This window comes from Miniopterus natalensis, chromosome 9, assembly GCF_054644295.1.
Source record: "Miniopterus natalensis isolate mMinNat1 chromosome 9, mMinNat1.hap1, whole genome shotgun sequence".
NCBI classification, from domain to species: Eukaryota; Metazoa; Chordata; class Mammalia; order Chiroptera; family Miniopteridae; genus Miniopterus; species Miniopterus natalensis.
The window spans coordinates 14,330,323-14,349,367 of NC_142089.1; the positions used below are offsets into that span (position 1 = coordinate 14,330,323).

General features: G+C 47.0%; 2 protein-coding genes across 2 annotated transcripts in view; both read left to right on the forward strand.

The window, feature by feature from the left end:
* CEP85 (centrosomal protein 85) overlaps positions 1–15,810 on the forward strand; it is a 30,129-nt gene extending 14,319 nt beyond the window's left edge. Inside the window, exons 4-13 of the mRNA XM_016216493.2 lie at positions 141–274; positions 667–784; positions 2,333–2,518; positions 7,241–7,393; positions 7,602–7,753; positions 8,837–8,948; positions 9,804–9,854; positions 12,198–12,305; positions 13,561–13,786; positions 14,143–15,810. Coding sequence (XP_016071979.2) covers positions 141–274; positions 667–784; positions 2,333–2,518; positions 7,241–7,393; positions 7,602–7,753; positions 8,837–8,948; positions 9,804–9,854; positions 12,198–12,305; positions 13,561–13,786; positions 14,143–14,303 — 1,401 coding nt within the window. The 3' untranslated portion in view covers positions 14,304–15,810. The remainder of the gene's footprint in view (positions 1–140; positions 275–666; positions 785–2,332; positions 2,519–7,240; positions 7,394–7,601; positions 7,754–8,836; positions 8,949–9,803; positions 9,855–12,197; positions 12,306–13,560; positions 13,787–14,142) is intronic.
* Positions 15,811–17,089: 1,279 nt separating this feature from the next.
* SH3BGRL3 (SH3 domain binding glutamate rich protein like 3) lies at positions 17,090–18,559 on the forward strand. The gene is made up of 3 exons (XM_016216531.2): positions 17,090–17,204; positions 17,828–17,995; positions 18,108–18,559. The coding sequence occupies exons 1-3, from the start codon at positions 17,157–17,159 to the stop codon at positions 18,171–18,173; spliced, it is 282 nt and encodes a 93-aa protein (XP_016072017.1). The 5' UTR covers positions 17,090–17,156; the 3' UTR covers positions 18,174–18,559.
* Positions 18,560–19,045: the final 486 nt, after the last annotated feature.

Consider the following 19,045-nt stretch of genomic DNA (forward strand, 5'->3'; position numbering starts at 1 on the left):
TTAAAATTATTTCATAAACACTGGGCCTTCTTAGTCTGAGCCAAGTGAGCCTTGACTGCAGACCCAGCCTGGTGCTGCTCAGGTATTTTCAGGTGCCTTTGGATCAAGATCAAGCTCCTTTGGATCTGCTTGTCTTTCAGCTTCAGAATGGAGCCACCTGCCACCATCCTGCTGCTTTTGCTCCTTCACTGCCCATGTTAGAACCAGCACAGTGGCTCAGCATCTTAAACAGTAATGAACACCTTCTGAAGGAAAAGGAGCTCCTCATTGACAAGTAAGAGAGCAGAGGGTACCATAGGGCCAGCTTCTGTTTTCCCAGCCCCCACCGAGGACAGATAATGAAGTCTCTGTGTAGGCTTACTCCTTGCCTCATGGTAGAGCTAGGTTGATAAGCAGCCTAGTCCTATAACTGATTAATGTGATAAACCAGTTGTGTATCTGCAGGGGCTGTGGGAAGTGCCTAAAGGGGGCAGCCAGTCCTTTGCAGCTAATCTTTCCCCATTTCCCCTCAGCTTTCTCATTTGTTCCTCCAGCAAAACAGTACTGTCCATTATCCAAGGTGCTTGCTTATATAGTATGGATTGTACCCATCTAGGAAAGTGGGGGCTTATGTTTGCAAGTAGGTTAGTATCAGAACCCTGGACCCCATTCTACTGGCTTTTGCAGGCAGAGGAAACACATCTCTCAGCTGGAGCAGAAAGTGCGAGAGAGTGAACTACAAGTCCACAGTGCACTTTTGGGCCGCCCTGCCCCCTTTGGGGATGTCTGCTTGCTGAGGCTACAGGTAAGCATTGGCAGCTGGTTTGGCATTGCACTTGTCATAATTCAGTATCTTTGTTATGCTTGGCACTGTTAGGTATCTAGGAGATAGAAAAGAAACCCAGTGATGTAAGGTGTCCCTGCCCTCAAAGAGTAAGCGTACTAATTATAAAGCACCCTTTGTCCTTACCATGTGGGGGCAGAAAAGGCTTGAGGGTAGACTCAGGTGGAAGTCCAGATACTTTGGTGTCAGGACATACTTGGGAGAAAGGAAAGGCAGAGCAAGGTACATTGTAAGGTCCTTGTGTTGGGTAATGTTCTGAGAAGTCTACCAACCTTGGCCAAATGGAAGAAGAGGCAGATGTAATAGGGTATTTAGAGCCATTTTAATTTTTATATTTTATGTCTAGGAGCAACTGAGGGAACTCATATTCTCACTGAGGTCAGTGACTCTAGAAGAAGCCTGCTTTGTTGACCAAGCTTTTCTGCAATTTGGCTTTTGAGTAATGGGTATAGACAGATTATAGTACTGGTTTTGCCATCTAGTGGGCCTGTTAAGACTGTTCTATCTTACAGAATCAGATTGTTAGAGCAAGAAGGACCCTTAGATAAAATCTAGTTCAGTTCCCTAATTTACTAATGAAAAAAATTGAGGCCCAAGAAAGAGGAAGAACTTCCCTAAGATCCTGTAGAGAAAGAGTGAAGAAGAACCAGGCCTTCAGCTCTTGAGCCCAGGTCCTCTGATGTCTTGTCTTGTGTTCCTTCCTTTATATTATAACTCCTCAGGTATTGCTTTAAGGCAGTGGTTCTGAAATGTGAGTGTGCATCAGAATCACCTGGAGGGCTTTTGTGTTTGTTTGTTTTTGTTGTTGTTCTTGATCTTTAAAGAGAGAGGAAAGGAAAGGGAAAAAAAGAAACATTGATGTGAGCACGATACATAGATTGGCTGCCTCCTGTATGCTTCCTATCAAGGACCGAGTCCACAACTTGGGCATGTGCCCTAACTGGGAATCCAACCGGCAACCTTTTGGTACACGGGACAATGCTCAACCAACTGAGCCACACCAGCCAGGGACCTGGAGGGCTTTTTATTTATTTATTTATTTATTTATTTATTTATTTATTTATTTATTTATTTATTTATTTTATTAATTATTATTTTTTTAAAGATATCTTTATTGATTTCAGAGAGGAAAGGAGGGAGAGAGAGAGAGATAGAAACATCAGTGATGAGAGAGTCATTGATCAGCTGCCTAGCCCGCAACCCGGGCATGTGCCCTGACCAGGAATCAAACCCCGATCTCCTGGATCGCAGGTCAACGCTCAACCGCTGAGCCACGCCCGGCTGGGCCTGGAGGGCTTTTTAAATCAGATTGTTGAGACCCAACCCCAGAGTTTCTGATTCAGTGGGGCTGGGAATTGGGCTCAAGAATTTGTTAGTCCTAGGAACATATTTTGAGAAACACTGCTTGAAATTTTCAGAGAGGATATTTGACCACAAAGTCTGGTGGGATAAGTAAGGTACATGGGACTGTAAGAGTAAGGAATAGATATATTGAGACTCTTTCTGCAGGAATTACAACGAGAGAACACTTTCTTACGTGCACAATTTGCACAGAAGACAGAAGCCTTGAACAAAGAAAAGATTGAGCTTGAAAGGAAACTTGCTGCTTCAGAAGTTGAAGTCCAGCTCATCAGAGAGTCACTCAAAGTGGCACTGCAGAAGCATTCAGAGGAGGGGAAGAAACAGGAAGAAAGGGTGAGCTAAGGAGCTAATCGCTCTCTAATTCACAAAGGAGTTGACAGCCCTCTTGCTAAACTCTAAGCTTTTCTGGCCCCCATTCTTGGAACCAGGAGGAGCTAGTTGGGTCAGACCCTACATTGACTTCTCATGCAGGACTGGTCTCCTAGAAATGGAGTTCCATCTTTCTGTTTCATCTCCACAAAACTACCACAGTATAAAACCCTCACTGCCCCAGGTTGTGGTGGGCCACCAGCTGGCCTGGGTAGAAAACCAGCCTGAGCAGTCATACCAGATGGTGCTGTTGCAAGATGTTTAAATACCTGTGGTAGATGTACACAATTCCGCCTGGTTTCTCCTCTACCTAAAAAGGAGAGAAGAATTCCACGTGTGAAGCCAGCTTGAGAGTTTTTTAAGTGCTCTTAGAATTGCCTTTGGGTGAGCTTGGTAATCATAGAAGGAGCTAACTTAAAATCTTTTGGTTCTGTTCACAGCTTGCTCTAATGCAGATGTTCTTTGGGGGCCAGTTTAGTAATGTTTAATTCTGGACCACTTGCATCAAAATCAATAGAGCAGTGCTTCTTAAACTTTAAACTTTAATGTGTTTAAGAGTCACTTGGAGTTAGAGTAGGTTTAGAGTTGAGTCACGTATAGGGTTAGTTTTAGGGCGAAGTATAGGTTTGGGTTTCAAGTAAGGCTTAGGGTTGAGATTAGGTATAGAGTTAGGGTTAGTTTGGGCTAGGTTTAGGGTTATGATTGAGGTTAGGTATAGGGTTAAGTTACTGTTAAGATTAGGGTAAGATTTAGGATGAAGGTTAGGTGTAGAGTTGAGGTTAGGTACAGGGATAGGGTTAGGGTTAAGGTTGGGTTTCAGTTTGAGTTTAGATGGAAGTTAGTGTTAGGATTAGGTTTAGGATTGAGGTTAGTTATATTGGTAGGGTTAGTGTTAGAGTTAGCTTAAGAATAAGGTTAAAATATAAGGTTAGGGTTATAGAGAGGGTTAAATATAATATCGGTAGGGTTAAAGTTAGGTGCGAAAGTGAGTATTGGGTTAGGGTTGAGGTTAGGTATAGCATTAGGTTTTGAGTTAGAATTACGGTTGAGTTTGGTATAGGGTTAAGGGTATAGGGTTATAGTTACAGTATTAGGGTTAAGGTTAAGTATAGGAATAGGGTCAGGGTTAGGGTTGAGGATAGTATAGGGTTATGTTTCTGGTTAAAGTTAGTGGTAGAGAGTTGAGTTAGGTCTATGATTAGTGTTAGGGTTAGTGTTGAGGATAGGTATAGGTTTGGATTAGGATTTTGGTTAGGGTTAAGATTAGGTATATTAGTATTAGGGTTAGGGTGAAGTTTAGGTATGGCGTTACTGTTAGGATTAGGTTTAAGGTCAGGGTTAGGGTTAGTGTGAGGTTAGGCATGTTAGATTTTGTGTTTTAGGGTTAGGGTTGAGGTTAGGTATAGTGTTAGGGTTGGGGTTAGAGTTAGGGATAGGGTTAAGTTTTGGTGGGTTAGTTTTAGGGTTAGTTTGGTGGGTGAGTTCTGGTGGGTTAGTTTTAGGATGAGTTTAGGCATAAGGTTAGAATTTCACTTAGTGGTAGAAGTTAGATTAGTGTTTGTGTCAGGGTTTAGTATTAGGTTTATCAAGAGGGTTAGGTATAATTTAGTGTTAGAGTTAGGATTAGGTTGAGCTTAGGTATGTGACTAGGGTTAGATTTAAGATTAAGATTAGATTTAGAGTTTTGGTTAGGAAAAATAAAAAAGAATTTCTTGGAGATCTTGTTAAAAATACACATCCAGTTTCAGTAGTTCTGGGAGGGGAGAGGGCCTGAGAGCCTGCATTTCTAGCAAACTCCCAGGTGATGTTGATGCCACTAGTACAGCAAGGATTTAGAGGCTTTTTAAAAAAGAAATTTGAATCTAAATAATACATGTATCTAAGGTAAATAAATACCAATATGTTGATAATAAAAGTTAGTAATTCTGTGCCCAGCCCACTTCACAAAGGTATTCATCCTCAGCTCTTCTCTTTCTCCTGCTATATACCTCTGTATTTCTGAATAGTGTTCTTTTCTTGTTTTTCACTGTTTTTGTTTCATGGATGCAGTTATCTTATTTCTCTGACTATATTGATTATACCTTTTGGGATATCTGCATCTGCTTATAGTGTTGTTTCTTATTTCCTTTGGGTGCTTTTTATTTTGTTTTGGTGTCTTTTATGTTAGAGTCTTGGTGATCCTTGAATAAATGGATACTCATATTTAAGAAGGAAGTATTTAAAAGCTGGATGGAAGCTCTGGGTTCATGGTAGTTGCCTGGTGGACTTTACTGTAGTATGATCAGACTTAAAACTGTCACCTCACTTGGGAACCCTCAAATATCAGTATCTGAAGGTCTTATCTTTCTCTAGAAAAAGAATCTTCAGCTCTTTCCATGGTGGGACGGCTGTGAGCGGGAATGCTTTTAGCCTTTAGGTTCTTTACACTGAGAATAAGATTAGGTTTAGAATCCCACAGTTCTGTACATTGATTTTTACGTGTACTTATTTTCAACCCAGAGCTTCACTCTTACTCTGCTGTGACTGATATCCCTGAGTTTGGAATCTCTCGTTTGATTTCTCCAGAGACTTAAATCTCCAGTCTCCTGTTGGGGAAACCTAGGGTGAGGATGGTATCCAGTTAACCTGTACATAGACTTACAATAAATCCCCCTATTTTTCAGGTCTTTGGCTGATAACCTGCCTCAAGAGTACCTGGTGCCTTCAGTACAGAGGCTCTTGAGGGTTGTGAAGGGCACATTGTTTTTCAAAGTTTAACTTCCACTGCAGCTTATAACTCCTTTGCTCCAAGTCATTTATCCCTCTATCCACTTTCCTCTTCTGAAAACACATTGAAGTCTCTCATATACTTTGTCTCCTCCTCTGTTGACTTTTTAAAATATATATTTTTTATTGATTTTTGAGAGAGAGAGGAAGGGAGAGGGAGAGACATTGACTGAGAGAGAAACACATGAGAGAAAAACATTGCTCCCACACTTGCTCTGCTGCCTCCTGCACACCCTCTACTGGGAATCAAGCCACAATCCACCCCTGTGCTCTGACTGGGAATCAAAAGGCGACCTTTTGGTGCATGGGACGATGCTCAACCAGCTGAGCCACTCTCACCAGGGCCTCTGTTGGCTTTTTAAAGTTAATACTTTATTTTCTTCCTGTCATTTTAGAAATGTTTTGGAAAGAAGAAAAGATAAACATCTGTGTTCAGTCCATCATTCTTTTAATTCAGAGTTGGTTATCAGCATTTTTAAAAGCTTCCCAGGTTATTCTGATACATATTAAAATGTGAGAATCACTGGTTCTGAGCTTAAAGAGTATAGATTGTACCTCGGTAAAGCTTTTTGCTGATCTTCAGGGATCTCTCTTAGTACTATCTTATCTTTGGATTAAATTAGGCCTGTGCCGCCTCTTTGGCATCAGTAGATCTGCCTTACTTTTCTCTGCTTTCTTTTCCTTTTTCATAAGTCAAAGAAAAAGCCATAATAGTGGAGAAAAAAGTCTCCATGTAACAAATCTTGATTGAGTGCCTGCTTTATGCCAACCATTGTGCTATGTGTTGGGGATATAATGAGAAAAATGGACACAGCCCTACCTGTCAAGGAGTTTACAGTCTCATTAACCCAGATGACTGCTTAGCTTTATATCATGTATGGTGTTTAGGAAAGAATGCATTGACTATTAACCAGAACAGACCAGACTAGTTGTATGTCTATAAGGAAATTGTATATACTTCTGCAGTTCAGTTCTGATGCAGACCACCCAGAGTTAGCATCAGACTCCACAGGTTTAAGGGCAGAGTCCCCAAAAAGATTGCACTGAATTTCACTTGATCTTAGCCAAAAGGTCGAGAATCGATGAGACTGCGCTTATTTCAGATGCCAACTGCAAGTTCTGGGTTCCCCACGCCACTCATTCTTCTTACCAACTGTCTATAAATCCAGGGGTTCCTATGAACCTTTCAGGTTCAGTAATTCACCAGAACAACTCAGAACTCAAGAAAGTGGTATATTTAGGATTACAGTTTTACCATAAAGAATACAAATCAGGACCAGCCAAATAACACACACAGGGCAAGGTCTGGGAAGGTCCTGAAAGCAGGGTTTCTGTGCATTCTCCCCATGAAATCTCAGGGCATGTCCCCCTACTAGCACATCCTTGTGTTCATCAACCAGGAAGCTCCACTGAGCCTCAGTGTCCAGAGTTTTTATTGGGGTTTTGTTATGTAGGCACTATTGAACTCAATCTCCTACTCTCTTGCCTTCCTCACAGGAAGTTGGACTCAACTCCATTGGTCTTTCTGATGACCAGCCCCCATTCTGAGTTATCTCATTAGCACTGGCCCACTATGAATAACAAAGGCACTCCTATTATTTGGGGAATTCTAAGAGTAGAAGTTACCTCCCGGGAACCTGGGACAAAGACCAGACAGATTTTTCATTATGCATGAGTGCTTGGACATTTTTGAAAACTGTCCAGGGCACCCTTCTTCCTTGATTGGGAAGTTCAGGTGTGTTAACTCTGCAGTTTATGCCCTAATCTCAAAAGGCAAAATTTGATCAGCTTCCTGCCTTCATTGCAGTAGAAAAACATTTACAGCCCCAGGGACAGAGACAATGGTAAGTTCAAAAAAAGTTTATGTTCAGGGTTCTAGAGGCGTCAATGGAGACAGATTCTTGACATTTCTTTCCCCAGGTCAAGGGTCGTGATAAACATATCAATAATTTGAAAAAGAAATGTCAGAAGGAATCAGAGCAGAACCGGGAGAAGCAGCAACGTATTGAGACCTTGGAACGCTACCTGGCTGACCTGCCCACCCTGGAAGACCATCAGAAGCAGAGTCAGCAGGTAGCAGCAATGTCTGGGCATACCTGGGGCAAGCACAGAGTGGCCAGGCCAGGGGGACTTTCTCAGTCTCTGCGGTATACAGTTACCCTGTGGTTTCCTGAAAGGAAAATCCCAAGTCATGTCAAGACTCGCAACTGGACTATAAATGTTTTAAGATAACCAGACAGTTTTTGGTTTGTTAATCTAAGCATGGGATTCTGTCTCTCAGCTTAAGGATTCTGAGTTGAAGAGCACAGAGCTGCAGGAGAGAGTGACTGAGCTGGAGGGTTTGCTGGAGGAGACCCAGGCAGCCTGCAGAGAGAAGGAGGTTCAACTGGAAAGTCTGAGACAGAGAGAAGCAGAATTTTCCACTGGACACAGGTAAATACTCCTGTTGGGCTGAGGAAAGAAGCGGAGAACTAGGTTCTGGTTTTGGCTACTCCCCTCACTACGTGTGTGACTGTTCAAATCACTTTACTTCTCCAAGACTCGTTTTATTTGGATTGTGAGTTATAGAAAAGCTGCCTCTAGGCAAGGAATATGTCTTTGAGATGGAGTGTGAGGGATGTAATGGTGCAGTGGGAGCTTGTCATTGTATCCAACTCAGTGCCTGCCATAATAATACCGGATAGTAATCCTTGAGTATGTGTTAAATGAACAAAAGCACTTTGTAAACTGGGAAATAAGTTGTTTGTATATTTGCATAAGTCGATCCTGGTGCTGAGAACTGGGAGTTATCCACATTTTGAACCTTGTAAGCTACAGGCTACCAGCACCATCTATTTCTCCTCAGCCCTAGGGATTGCTCTCAATTTCCACAACAGGTTGTGAGAGCAAAACAAGATGCCATAATGTACTCTCAGGGTGTGTTGGGAGCCTCCTATATATTAATAGTTTCTGAAAATGTGATGGCTGTGTTTCAGCAGCTTCTTGGACCAAATCCAGTTTCTAATGGGATGGATTGGATTTCTCATCCCATATTCAACCACAGTGACCCTGTTGTTTATCTTAGCAGAAGAGCCATGACGAAAGTGATTTGGGGAATCCATTGGAGGAGACCATTGTTTAAGTCAGAAGTGAGGTTAGGGGATAAAGTTGACTATGCCCCAAACTGTGTGTGCCAAGAAAAAAGATATTTTTTGTATTTTCCAAAATTCTACAGTATACATGCATAACTTTTATACATGTGATAAATGTTTATTTTTAGATACCAAAACAAAGAATAAAAGCTTTGGGCAGGTGGCCATTGTATAGATGTTGGCCTCTAGGGAAGGGAACTCATATAGACTGAATAGCTTCTGCTGTGGCGCACCTTCCATTACAACAGACCTAACATTGTTATCCTCCGCCATGACTCAGAAGGGCCTAAGGGTTTTGCCCCAAAACATGCAGTAAATAACAGATTAGGAGTCAGAGCCACATCTCTCTGACTTCAGACTTCTTGAAGAAGCCACTCTCTTTCAGCCTGCAAGATAAGCAGTATATGGAGGCCAGTGGAGAAGGTCCAGCCCAACAGGAAGAAGGTCCAAAAATGGAAATGGAATCCTGGCAGAAGGAATGTGATTCCCTCCGAAAGGTGACTGAGGGTATCCTCGCTGTAACAGATGGTAGGCTGAGAGGAAAGAGAAATTTGTGTATTGGGAAGGAACCATGAATTTCTGGCTTTTCCCTCTTTTCTGAGAAGTTACTCCTGCATAACAAGTTTGCATTTTAGATATTCATTCTGTGACAGGCAAGAAAGTGAGGGGAGGACATGCCTCTGAACATTCAAACTAGATACTCCGAAATGGTGTACTGAGCTTGGTGCACTTCATTCATGGTTCAGGCCCTGTACAGAACCTCTGGCACTGGTCAGAGATCTAACCACTGAGGTGGCCCTAATTCAGCAGAGGAGGAGGAGCCCAGGGCCTGCTGGTGAGACTGATCACAAATCAGCAAAAAAGAATACCTGAGGTCTCAAAGGACAGGAAGCTGGGCCTATTCAGGTTCTCTCCTTGAACAGTCACTGTGACAAAAGCTATAAGTAACAACTATCACAACCCTGAATGGGGCAGGCTTTATGAAACTGAATTTTAGTCATGTCCTTTACCAAAGAAACAGAATGTATGCTGGCTCTATATAAAGTTAATTCCACTGGCTTCCAGTCATCCCCCCCCCCCCCCCCCAGTAGTGGTCATAAGTCCACTCTACATTTTTTGAGTGTGACTAGAGCACAGGAGTGTGAAGCTAGTTAGCCAGGATAGGGAAGTTGGGTTATATTTCTGTAGGTAGAGCTAACTTGTCTTCACCCTGGTCTCACTGTTGACTGACTGGCTGTAGCCAGCAGGGCTAATAGCCAGACCATAGGTCCTAGTGTAGCTTCTTGCCCTCTTGCCTTCTACCTCAGCATCAGCCTGCGCTTATAGCCTTCCTTGATAACTTTGCCTTTCAGATTGTGGAGAAGCAACAGCAGAAGATGGGTCAGTTGCGTTCACAAGTACAGGTGAGCAGGAATCCTTGGGACATGGTGGGCAGGACTTGATGGAATCTCTAGAATTCAGCCAACACACTGTTCTGTTCTCTGCCATGCAATTTGTTCAGTGTTAGGAATACAATAAGAATGACACCCAGTCAGTGCTTTTAGCCTACAATCTTGTTGGGAAAGGGTTTCAGCACAGTACTGTGAGAGCAATGTTCCTGTTACCCTAGGGGAGTATAGAAGAGTTGGTGGGAAAGGAGGTGGTCAGGGGATTCTGGAGGTCATGACCCTTGAGGGAGGAGGAGGAATTAGGCAGGCAAAGAAGTGGAGCTGGAGAGGATGGTATTGGAACACCAGATAAAAGGAACAGCACATGGAGGCATGAAACAGCAGGGTTTTGCACATGGAGCTGCAAGCAGTTTGATGTTGAAGTAAGATGGTGAATGGAGAACTGGGCTATGGGAGTGCTTTGTCTCTCCAGCTAAGTTAGCTTTTATTTATTTATTTTAATATGCTTTCATTGATTTTAGAGAGAGAGGAAGGGAGAGGGAAAGAGAGAGAAATATTGATCGGCTGCCTCCTACACACCCCCTACTGGGGATCTTGCCCACACCCGAGCATGTGCCCTGACCAGGAATCGAACCGGTGACCTCTTGGTTCATGGATTGATGCTCAACTACTGAGCCACACCAGCTGGGCAGCTTTTATTCTTTAGTTAGGTGATGGGAATCTACTATAGCATTTAACTGGGGTGTGATGTGGTCAGTTTAGAAAAAAGATTTGCACTTGGAGAGAGGCAGGCTGGAGGCCAGTGGACTGTTGTGAAAGTCCTAGTGAGAGATGATGAAGGAACCTGGCATAAGGCAGCATAGCAAGGAGGAGATGGGACAGATTTCAGTGAATTTTAGGAGGTAAAATTGAGAGGAATCAGTGACTAACAGAATATAGGATTAAAGAATAAGGAAAAATTAAAGAGGACTCCTGGTTTCTATTTTGGGCCAGAATGGGTGTGTCCTTAATTGGGTTCCCTAAGAAATCCTAGGTAAAGCAGGTCCACGCAGGTTCTCTCTGGGCTCTAAAAGAGGTTTCACACCACAATGGATAAAATGCGCTTACTTTGAGGGACAACAAAGGCTGCAGTCCTACCTTTGCCATTATGTCGGTCAGGCAGTGTCTGTTTAGTTCACCTATTTCATATTTCAGTCCCTGTTAAAATATAGTCAAGCCTAGTGAGCAGTTATACCTTTTAAAGTCCTAGGTTTTTAGTAGAGTTTTAATGACTGTTTTCTAGAACCCGTAGGTTCCACAAAGGTTGAAAAAGCTCAACTGTTAAATGGTACATTTAGCCATGATGAGACTTCTCAGGCAAATTGTTAGGTGAATTTGCTGGAATTAGGTGGATTCAGGATGGTCACATTGGGTATTTCATGGCGATGTGATGTTCTCCTAGGCAATTACATTTTTTTATTAATACAAATGGTAAAATTCAGATTTTTAAAAATATTTTATTCAAATCAGTTACACAATTGGGGGGAAATTGAAGTGAACAGAATAAGAAGCAGAAGATAACAAATATAAACGCCTCCCTCCCCCTGGCTACTCCTACACACACACACACACACACACTCACTCACTCACTCACTCACTAACTAGATTTGGTGCCTGTGGGAGTGTTCTACCTCTTCTCATCTCTGTTAAAAGCATTTAAAACAATATTGTGAGGGGCTTGGGCTGTGAGCTCCTTAAAGACTGGTATTCTTTTCAGTAGCCTCAGTGCTTGTCACAGTAAGTGCTCAATAAATATTGAACTCAGTGGATGTTCCCTGCCCTCAAGAAAGTAATGGTCTAGTGGAGGGAGGAATCATGTGCACAACCATCAAAAGCACTCATGAGCTCTGATGGAGGTACCCATAGCCAAGTGAGGTTAGTACTAATTGAATCTGACTTTCAGATTGAGGAAAGTGTGGGTGGCCTTGGAGGTTTCCTGGGTGACAGGCAGAGCAGAAGATAAGTCTAGGTACAGGGGAAGAGGAGTGAGAACAGTATTGGAACTGGAGCCTCTGGGGATGAAGGTCATTTGGTGGGGCTGGAGTGGAGGTTGTGTGGAGGGTAAAAAGAGATATGGCTGTAAAAGTAGGTAAGTGCCAGGCTGGCGTAGAATGCCCTGCTGAGGAACTAGCCTCTTATTTATACACGGTCACTGGCTATAGGAGGGTTTCATTCAGGGCTGTTCTAAAACAATCTCTTAGCAGCAGTGTGTGGGCAGGGCAGGGCTTTACTATATGGTCCAGGCCAGAGGTGATATGATCTGAACCGGACTTGTTACACCTCATGTGTTCTCCTACCACTCCTTGCCGTGGAATTTAGAGTCTAGAACAGCAAGTGGCTCAAGAAGAAGGAACAAGCCAAGCGCTGAAAGAGGAGGCCCAGCAGAGGGAGACAGCCTTGCAACAGCTTCGCACGGCTGTGAAGGAGGTGAGCAGCATCAGCTAGGCCTCATGGTACTCTCTCTGTGTACCCTCCCCATCCCTACTCCAACATGAGCCCCATGTTTGAAAGGTACCTGCTGAGGGTTTTTTGGCAGAGGAAAAAGAAGGGACATTGCATCATCCTTTATAGTAAAGGTCCTAAGCCTGTCTTAAGAGTAGCCATAATTACGCAGGAATGCATTTTGCATGTGGAAAGTCATTCTCTCCCCCTTTGTCGTCTTGCAGCCACAGATTTGTGGGATTGGGAAGGGGTGGGTTCAAGACTAAGGGTTTGGTGGTCCTCATGGAGTAAACAGAGCTGTCATCGGGGGCACCAAGTTCACTGGCCAAGCGCCTAGGAAGGAGTCTCCCAGAGCAAGGATTGTCACATGGCCCAGTGTTGGTATAGGGCTGGGACTGGAAGAGGAACTCTATTCAGTGTCTTTAAAATAGAACAAAGGTAGGGAGGGAAGGAGAGTGGTTTAAGCTGTTCAGGGTGAGAGGAGGAAAGAGACACAGGTATACATGAAAACTGGTCTATATAGTGAAGCCCGACTCCACTGAGGTGAAGGTTCAAAAAGGAAGGATACATTCCAGCACTGTCTCTTCCAGGTCCCCAGCTTCCCCAGCTCCCCACTCCAGTGGCCACTAGCTGTCATGTTGTCTTTATTGCTCCCTTTATTCCTCTGACACACTCCGATCAGACTGGCTGGTGGCCACTTTTGTCAGGGTGGCAGGGAGAGATTGAAACCAGTGTCTCCTCAGATTTCACAGTTCACGTTAAGCCTTCTCTAATAGCCTGGCTAACAGAGTTGGCTGAGGGACTGGCTTCAGATAGAGTTCCGAGGGGTGGGAGGATCTTCTCCGATTCCTGAACAGAAACCTGGAGGCTGATGACTCAGAGCCTGCTGGGGAGTGGTTTCCTCTCCAGTTTGGGAGCCCTGTGGGCCCTACCTACCTACAGGAGGAACTAGGCCTGGTATTGGGAAGGGTGTGGGAATGCTCAGTCGGTAGGGATGGGGAGGGGGAGCATCCTCTGACTCACAGCCTCCCCTTCACACACACATATATACATATATCCACACATATCTACATATATGTCACTGCCCTCTGAGAGTTTGTGTTTTGCAAAGTAGATGTTCAGTAAATCTATTTTTGAAACAGGCATCTTTTTGGGTTCCCTGGGTACAGGATAAGCAAAAAGGCAGATGTACTGCCTTTCCTGGGCCTGGGTTAATGTTCTTGCCCATATGTCCGCTCAGCTTTCAGCGCAAAACCAGGACCTGATTGAAAAGAATCTGACGCTCCAGGAACACCTGCGCCAAGCTCAACCAGGGTCCCCATCTTCACCAGACACGGCCCAGCTGGCATTTGAGCTGCACCAGGAGTTGGCCAGTTGTCTTCAAGATCTGCAGGCTGTCTGTAGCGTTGTGACCCAGAGCGCCCAGGGCCATGATCCCAATCTCTCCTTGCTCCTAGGCATTCACTGTGAGTTCTCAAGCCAGCCCGGGGCTCAGGAGAGAGTGGCTTTCATTCTCTCATCCAGTTTTCCCATCCTGTGGTAATGTGGGAGCAGGGCTACCAAGGCCTGGTCACTGCCCTCTGAGAGTTTGTGTTTTGCAAAGTAGATGTTCAGTAAATCTATTTTTGAAACAGGCATCTTTTTGGGTTCCCTAGGTACAGGATAAGCAAAAAGTGGCCCTTAGGCAGCAAGCTTTCAGCCCACTGTCCCCAGCTGCTTTTTTAAAAGTGCTGTGTCTCAAGACCATGGGCCTCAAGGTACTGCCCCCTCCACCTGAAAGTGTCCCTTGACTAACATTCTCTCAAAATGCTCTCCTCCCCAGCTGCACAGCACCCAGGGACTCCACTAGATTTACAGAAGCCAGATGTAATCAGGAGGAAACTAGAAGAGGTTCAACAGCTGCGCCATGACATCGAGGATTTAAGGACCACCATGTCAGATAGATACGCCCAGGACATGGGAGAAAACTGTGTCACACAATGAGGAATGCTGGGCATGGGACAGGTTGATCTGGTCTGCTGAGAGCCCAGACCAGCAGGTCCTTCCCTGACAATCTCTTGTCTCCTCTTTGCTGCTGTTCCCAGAGAAGGTGTGGAAGGGAGGTAAGAGCCTACATCTGGGGCAGGGGCTAACTAGGGAACTGTGCCTGCCTTGTCCCACATTGGCTTTGCCTTGTTGGATTGCATGTGTCCTGTCATCCTGATTCACTCTTTGAGGGTGAGTTACTAATTAACTTTTGCAGGTTACTTGCTAAGTCTTCACAGACTGTTCCCAGCCCCAGGCTGATGTCAAAGGCAAGCAGGTTGCTCACCTCCCTTCTCCATCCTTTGAGGTGGATCCTCGTTCATTCCCACTCCATACCTTGGTCCTGCTGATGCCCGGAGTTCAGTAGAGGGGACTGGAAAGCCTGAGTACCACTAACAATGGCCATTGAGAATTCTCAGGCCCCATGTGCCAGCCTTCCTGGGAGCTGAGCTTTCTGGATTTACTTAGGCCCAGTTCCACTGCTTCTTCCTCAGGGCTCTTGTTCTTACAGACACCTCAGGGTGATCTATTCATTAGCACAGTACCCGCGATAATTGGAGGCTTAGGGATTATAGCCAGGACTCCTTCATCTGTGCCATTTTATAGGAGACCCGACTCTCCAGCTGCCCGATGGCCTTGGCTCACTTCTTTGTTCTCAGGCTGTCCAGGTAGCCCCCTTCTTGGACTTTGAGTGCAAACTCTTCCCTTCTTCCTTGTGGTTCTGGGTTTAGGCAGGATTTCCCCCCAGAATACCACAGGTCAGTTGTCAAGCTGCTCACCCCTTTACCCTGGGGCTGGGGCCGGGGCCAATGCCCAGCTCTGATTTGTGCCTCTCACTTGTTGGGGGCGGGTGGTGGGAGGGATGTTCTCTTTCCTGCTCTGGGCTCCTTGAGAGTTGAGTACCCAGTACAGGTTAGCTTTAAGTTACAGCTTTCAGTGTTTTCTGGGTTTTTTGTTTGTTTCTCTGGGGCCTTTGAACCCTCTGCTTTGTTGTCTCTTGCCTCCTACTTTAGGGAGCATCTCACAGTTGTTTGTATCTATGCCCGGCTGGCCCCAGGCCACCTAGAGAGCTGGAGCCAGGCCAAGCCAAGGCTATGTCTAGGTATGGGGAGCACTGAGCAGTTTAGGAGTCTACAATCAACCACCGTGAAATTCTTGCTATGCTTTGGGCTGTCAGGGCAACATCCTAGACCTCACTCCCGGGCCTGAATGAGACTCCTTAAGTGTTTTTACAAGTTGTGTTTTATTTATGCAGTGACTTATCCCTTCCATTCAGAGCAGCCCCACCCAGCCATCCCCTCAGCTGCTGGGCTCCTGCTTCCTCTCCTGAAAGCAGAACCGCCTGGTTGGTCTCCACCCTGTGTTGGGAGCCCAGCCACCATGCTCACGGGTATTTTCCTTATAAAGTTTATAAGCAGTTATTTATATGAATTCTTGTTATGTCAACTGGTTTGTATTGCCTATTTTGATTACAAAATAAAAATTTAAGGTTCCTCAGTATTCCATTGTCTTCCATCGCCACCATCCCCTACTCCACCCCTTATTTTGGCTTGTTGAAGCCAAAGCCTGGGAGTTCAGCCAAGGTCCCCAGACAGCAGCAAGGAGGGAACTTTGGCAGGTCCAGCCTCCTGTCTGTATCTCTATTCTCCTCTGTTGTTTTATGGGGAAAATTAGATTTCTTCCCACACAACTTTCTATTGAGCCAAGCTGCCCTGAGTCATAGAGCAAAATCACCATTGGAAAGTGTTTCAGTCCTCAGAAGTCAGCTATCTCTGGGTTGCTGTGAGGAAGTGGCTTCCCCAGAGCAAGACAGGGCGCTGTTTGCTTTGGGGAGCTAGGGTTGTCTTCCTGGGGCGCTCTCCAAGCCCTGGACCTGGGGGCACTTCTGAGGGGTGATTTACCCAACTCTAAACAGATTGCAGTCTCCAAAGTTGGGTTGGTTACTGGAGTCTTGCTCCCTCTGAACCCCGTGAATTTTCACTGAGAGTAGGAGTGGTTTCAGAGTGCCATCTGCAGCTGGAGTTGAGGTTGAGCTGGGCCACCTGAAGACGAGCTGTGGATGTTTAGCAAGGAGTCCTGACACCAACCTCTGCCTCCACCCTTTCCAGAGCTAGCAGCCTCTTACCTTGGCCTCCATCTGGCTCCTTGAGGGTGTGGCCCTGTCTCCTGCCACCACCCTTCCTCGTCTAAACCTGCGTGAGAGGAACTTAGGGGAAAATCTCTAAGTACTGGCTGTCCCTGCCTTGGTGTGCCTCCTATCCCGACGGGCTAGCCTTATGTGGGTGTCCGCTGGGAGACTGGGGCAGGGTCCCTTGGAGCCAGGTTCCCTATCCTGGGAACTTTAGGTTTGAAAACAGCCTTCGAAATTCAGATTCAAAGCCCGGAGCTGAGCTGCGCTGTGCTGGCGTGGCACCGGGGGTGGGTAGTTTGAGTGCAGCAAACGCAGGCGAGGCTGTGGAGGCGGCCTTTGCCAAACCCTCGCCCCTGCTCTCCCGGCCTTTCCAGCCATCGGTCCTCCCCAGCCTCACACTGCGAGCCCAGATGAGAGAAGGGCCAAAGCGGGTGGCCCTGCGTGAGACTGGGGTCCCCTGCACGCCCGGCGCAGAGGGGGAGGGTAGGGGACCAGCAGAGAGCGGGGCGGGGTAGCTCAGGCCCGGCCCCGGCCCCGCCCCTGCCCGCGCCGCCCATTGGTCCCGAGAGCGGTGACTCGCGGGCTGAGCAGGAAGGAAACCGCTCCCGAGTGGCGGCGTTGTCTCCAGGCCGTGCAGCTGCAGCTACCGCCGCTCGTCCGCCAGTCCGTCCACCCACAGCATGAGCGGCCTGCGTGTCTACAGCACGTCGGTCACCGGGTCACGCGAAGTGAGTGCTCTCCCGGGGCCCACTTTGGGGGAGAGCGTGGGCGCCCGGATCAGCCCCTAGGCGAGGGCGGGGCGGGGGCTGCGAGGCTCCCTGCACGGCCTCCTGGGTCGGGTCCCACGCGGGCCTCACGGGCCCCATCCTGAAAGCCTTCTTCGGGCGTCCTGGTGCCTCAGCAGCCCCAGCAATAGCTGCTCTCGCCCATCCTCCGTCACTGGGACGCCCATTTTCTGCACCCCCGCTACCACGGCGACCCAGACCGCATCTTTATCTTGCCCTTCCTCTTCCACCGGGTGTGTACCTGGGGTGGGGTGGCCCCTTCCCATCCTCCACCCAGGCCTGCCCTGCCTTCCCATATCCGAGCTCCTGGCTCTACCCACCCCGAACTTTATCCCACTTCCCTTCATTCTGACTTCCCTTTCCATGGTTGGTGGTCCCTCTGTCACCCTACACCAACGCAAGCCTTACTCATCCTCAAAAGTCCCAGTGGCCAGAACCCTCCCTCAGGGTGTGGAGGACAGAGGGACAAAAGCTCCTGGTCACAGTCCCTCTCCGCTCAGGGTACCTCCCACCCGCTGCAAGTCCTCCAGCCTACTCACTAACCCCTGCCTTCCCTCTGCCCCCAGATCAAATCCCAGCAGAGCGAGGTAACCCGCATCCTAGATGGGAAGCGCATCCAGTACCAACTAGTGGACATCTCCCAGGACAACGCCCTGCGGGATGAGATGCGAGCCTTGGCAGGCAACCCCAAGGCCACCCCACCCCAGATTGTCAACGGGGACCAGTACTGTGGGGTATGGGACTGGGGTTTGGGGGTGGGGGAGTGTTGTAGATGGACTCAGGCCAGTCATACCTGAGACAAAGCACCAGCACTCAGGTGACCACCTCTCTCATCCCCTCCCCCAGGACTATGAGCTCTTTGTGGAGGCTGTGGAACAAAACACGCTGCAGGAGTTCCTGAAACTGGCCTGAGCCAAGCCCAAGCTGGCCAACTGCACTCCCTCATCACATTCCCCCAACCCCCAGCCATTGTGGGCCATGAAGGACCTTGTGACCAACTAGCTGTTATTCCTAACCTTCTGACCTTGGAGCCCCATCCCCCAACCCAAGCCTCTCCTCCTCCCTCTAACTGTAGCCCCCTCTCTTCATTCAGAGGCAACATTCCTTACCCAGTAGTCTCAGAAATTGTCTTAAGAAACAGCCCAAGTGCTAGCTGTCTCAGCCTGGCCCTGGGACAGCCACCCTGCCTGGCACTGGCTGATGGGCACCTTTGTTGGTTCCATTAGCCAGGGCTCTGCCAAAGGCCCCGCAATCCTCAACCTGGGAGCACCCTAGAGACAATTAAATGTTCCATTCCATTGGTGCCTTGTCTGTTTGGTGTGGCCTAGACACCCTGAGATCCTGCTCTGAGCAAGTAGGGTAGGTATAAGTATGCTGGTGCTATGCTCCTGTGGGCAGGGCAGGTCAGTTGAGCTGTCCCCCTTGTGGCACTTGTGTGTGACAGTGCGTTTGGATATATGTCCAGCACACACTTAACTGTGTGGACCAGTGGTTTCTGGAAACTGGGTGGGTTCCCTTCCAGTTCACATGTATGTGATGGTTTCCATGACACATCTGTCCCTTGGTGTGTACTGCGCATTTGCATGCCTGTCAGTAATGTGGCGGGGCCATGTGGCCGCCTGCCTGTGTTCCAGCAGATTGGCTAAGTGTGGGTGTGTCATGGGAATGGGTACACAGCTGCAGTTCTGCCAATTTGGGGGCAGTGGCTTTGTGCACAGTGTTGAGGAAGTGTCCCCATGTACTTGTGGTTCCGTGCATATCTGTGCACAGGTATCTACTGGCTG

Coding starts and splice junctions, on each gene's coding strand:
- SH3BGRL3 (XM_016216531.2), top strand. CDS start 17,157: ATGAGCGGCCTGCGTGTCTACAGCACGTCGGTCACCGGGTCACGCGAA. Junction 17,205..17,827: donor CGGTCACCGGGTCACGCGAA/GTGAGTGCTCTC, acceptor CTCTGCCCCCAG/ATCAAATCCCAGCAGAGCGA. Junction 17,996..18,107: donor ACGGGGACCAGTACTGTGGG/GTATGGGACTGG, acceptor CCCCTCCCCCAG/GACTATGAGCTCTTTGTGGA.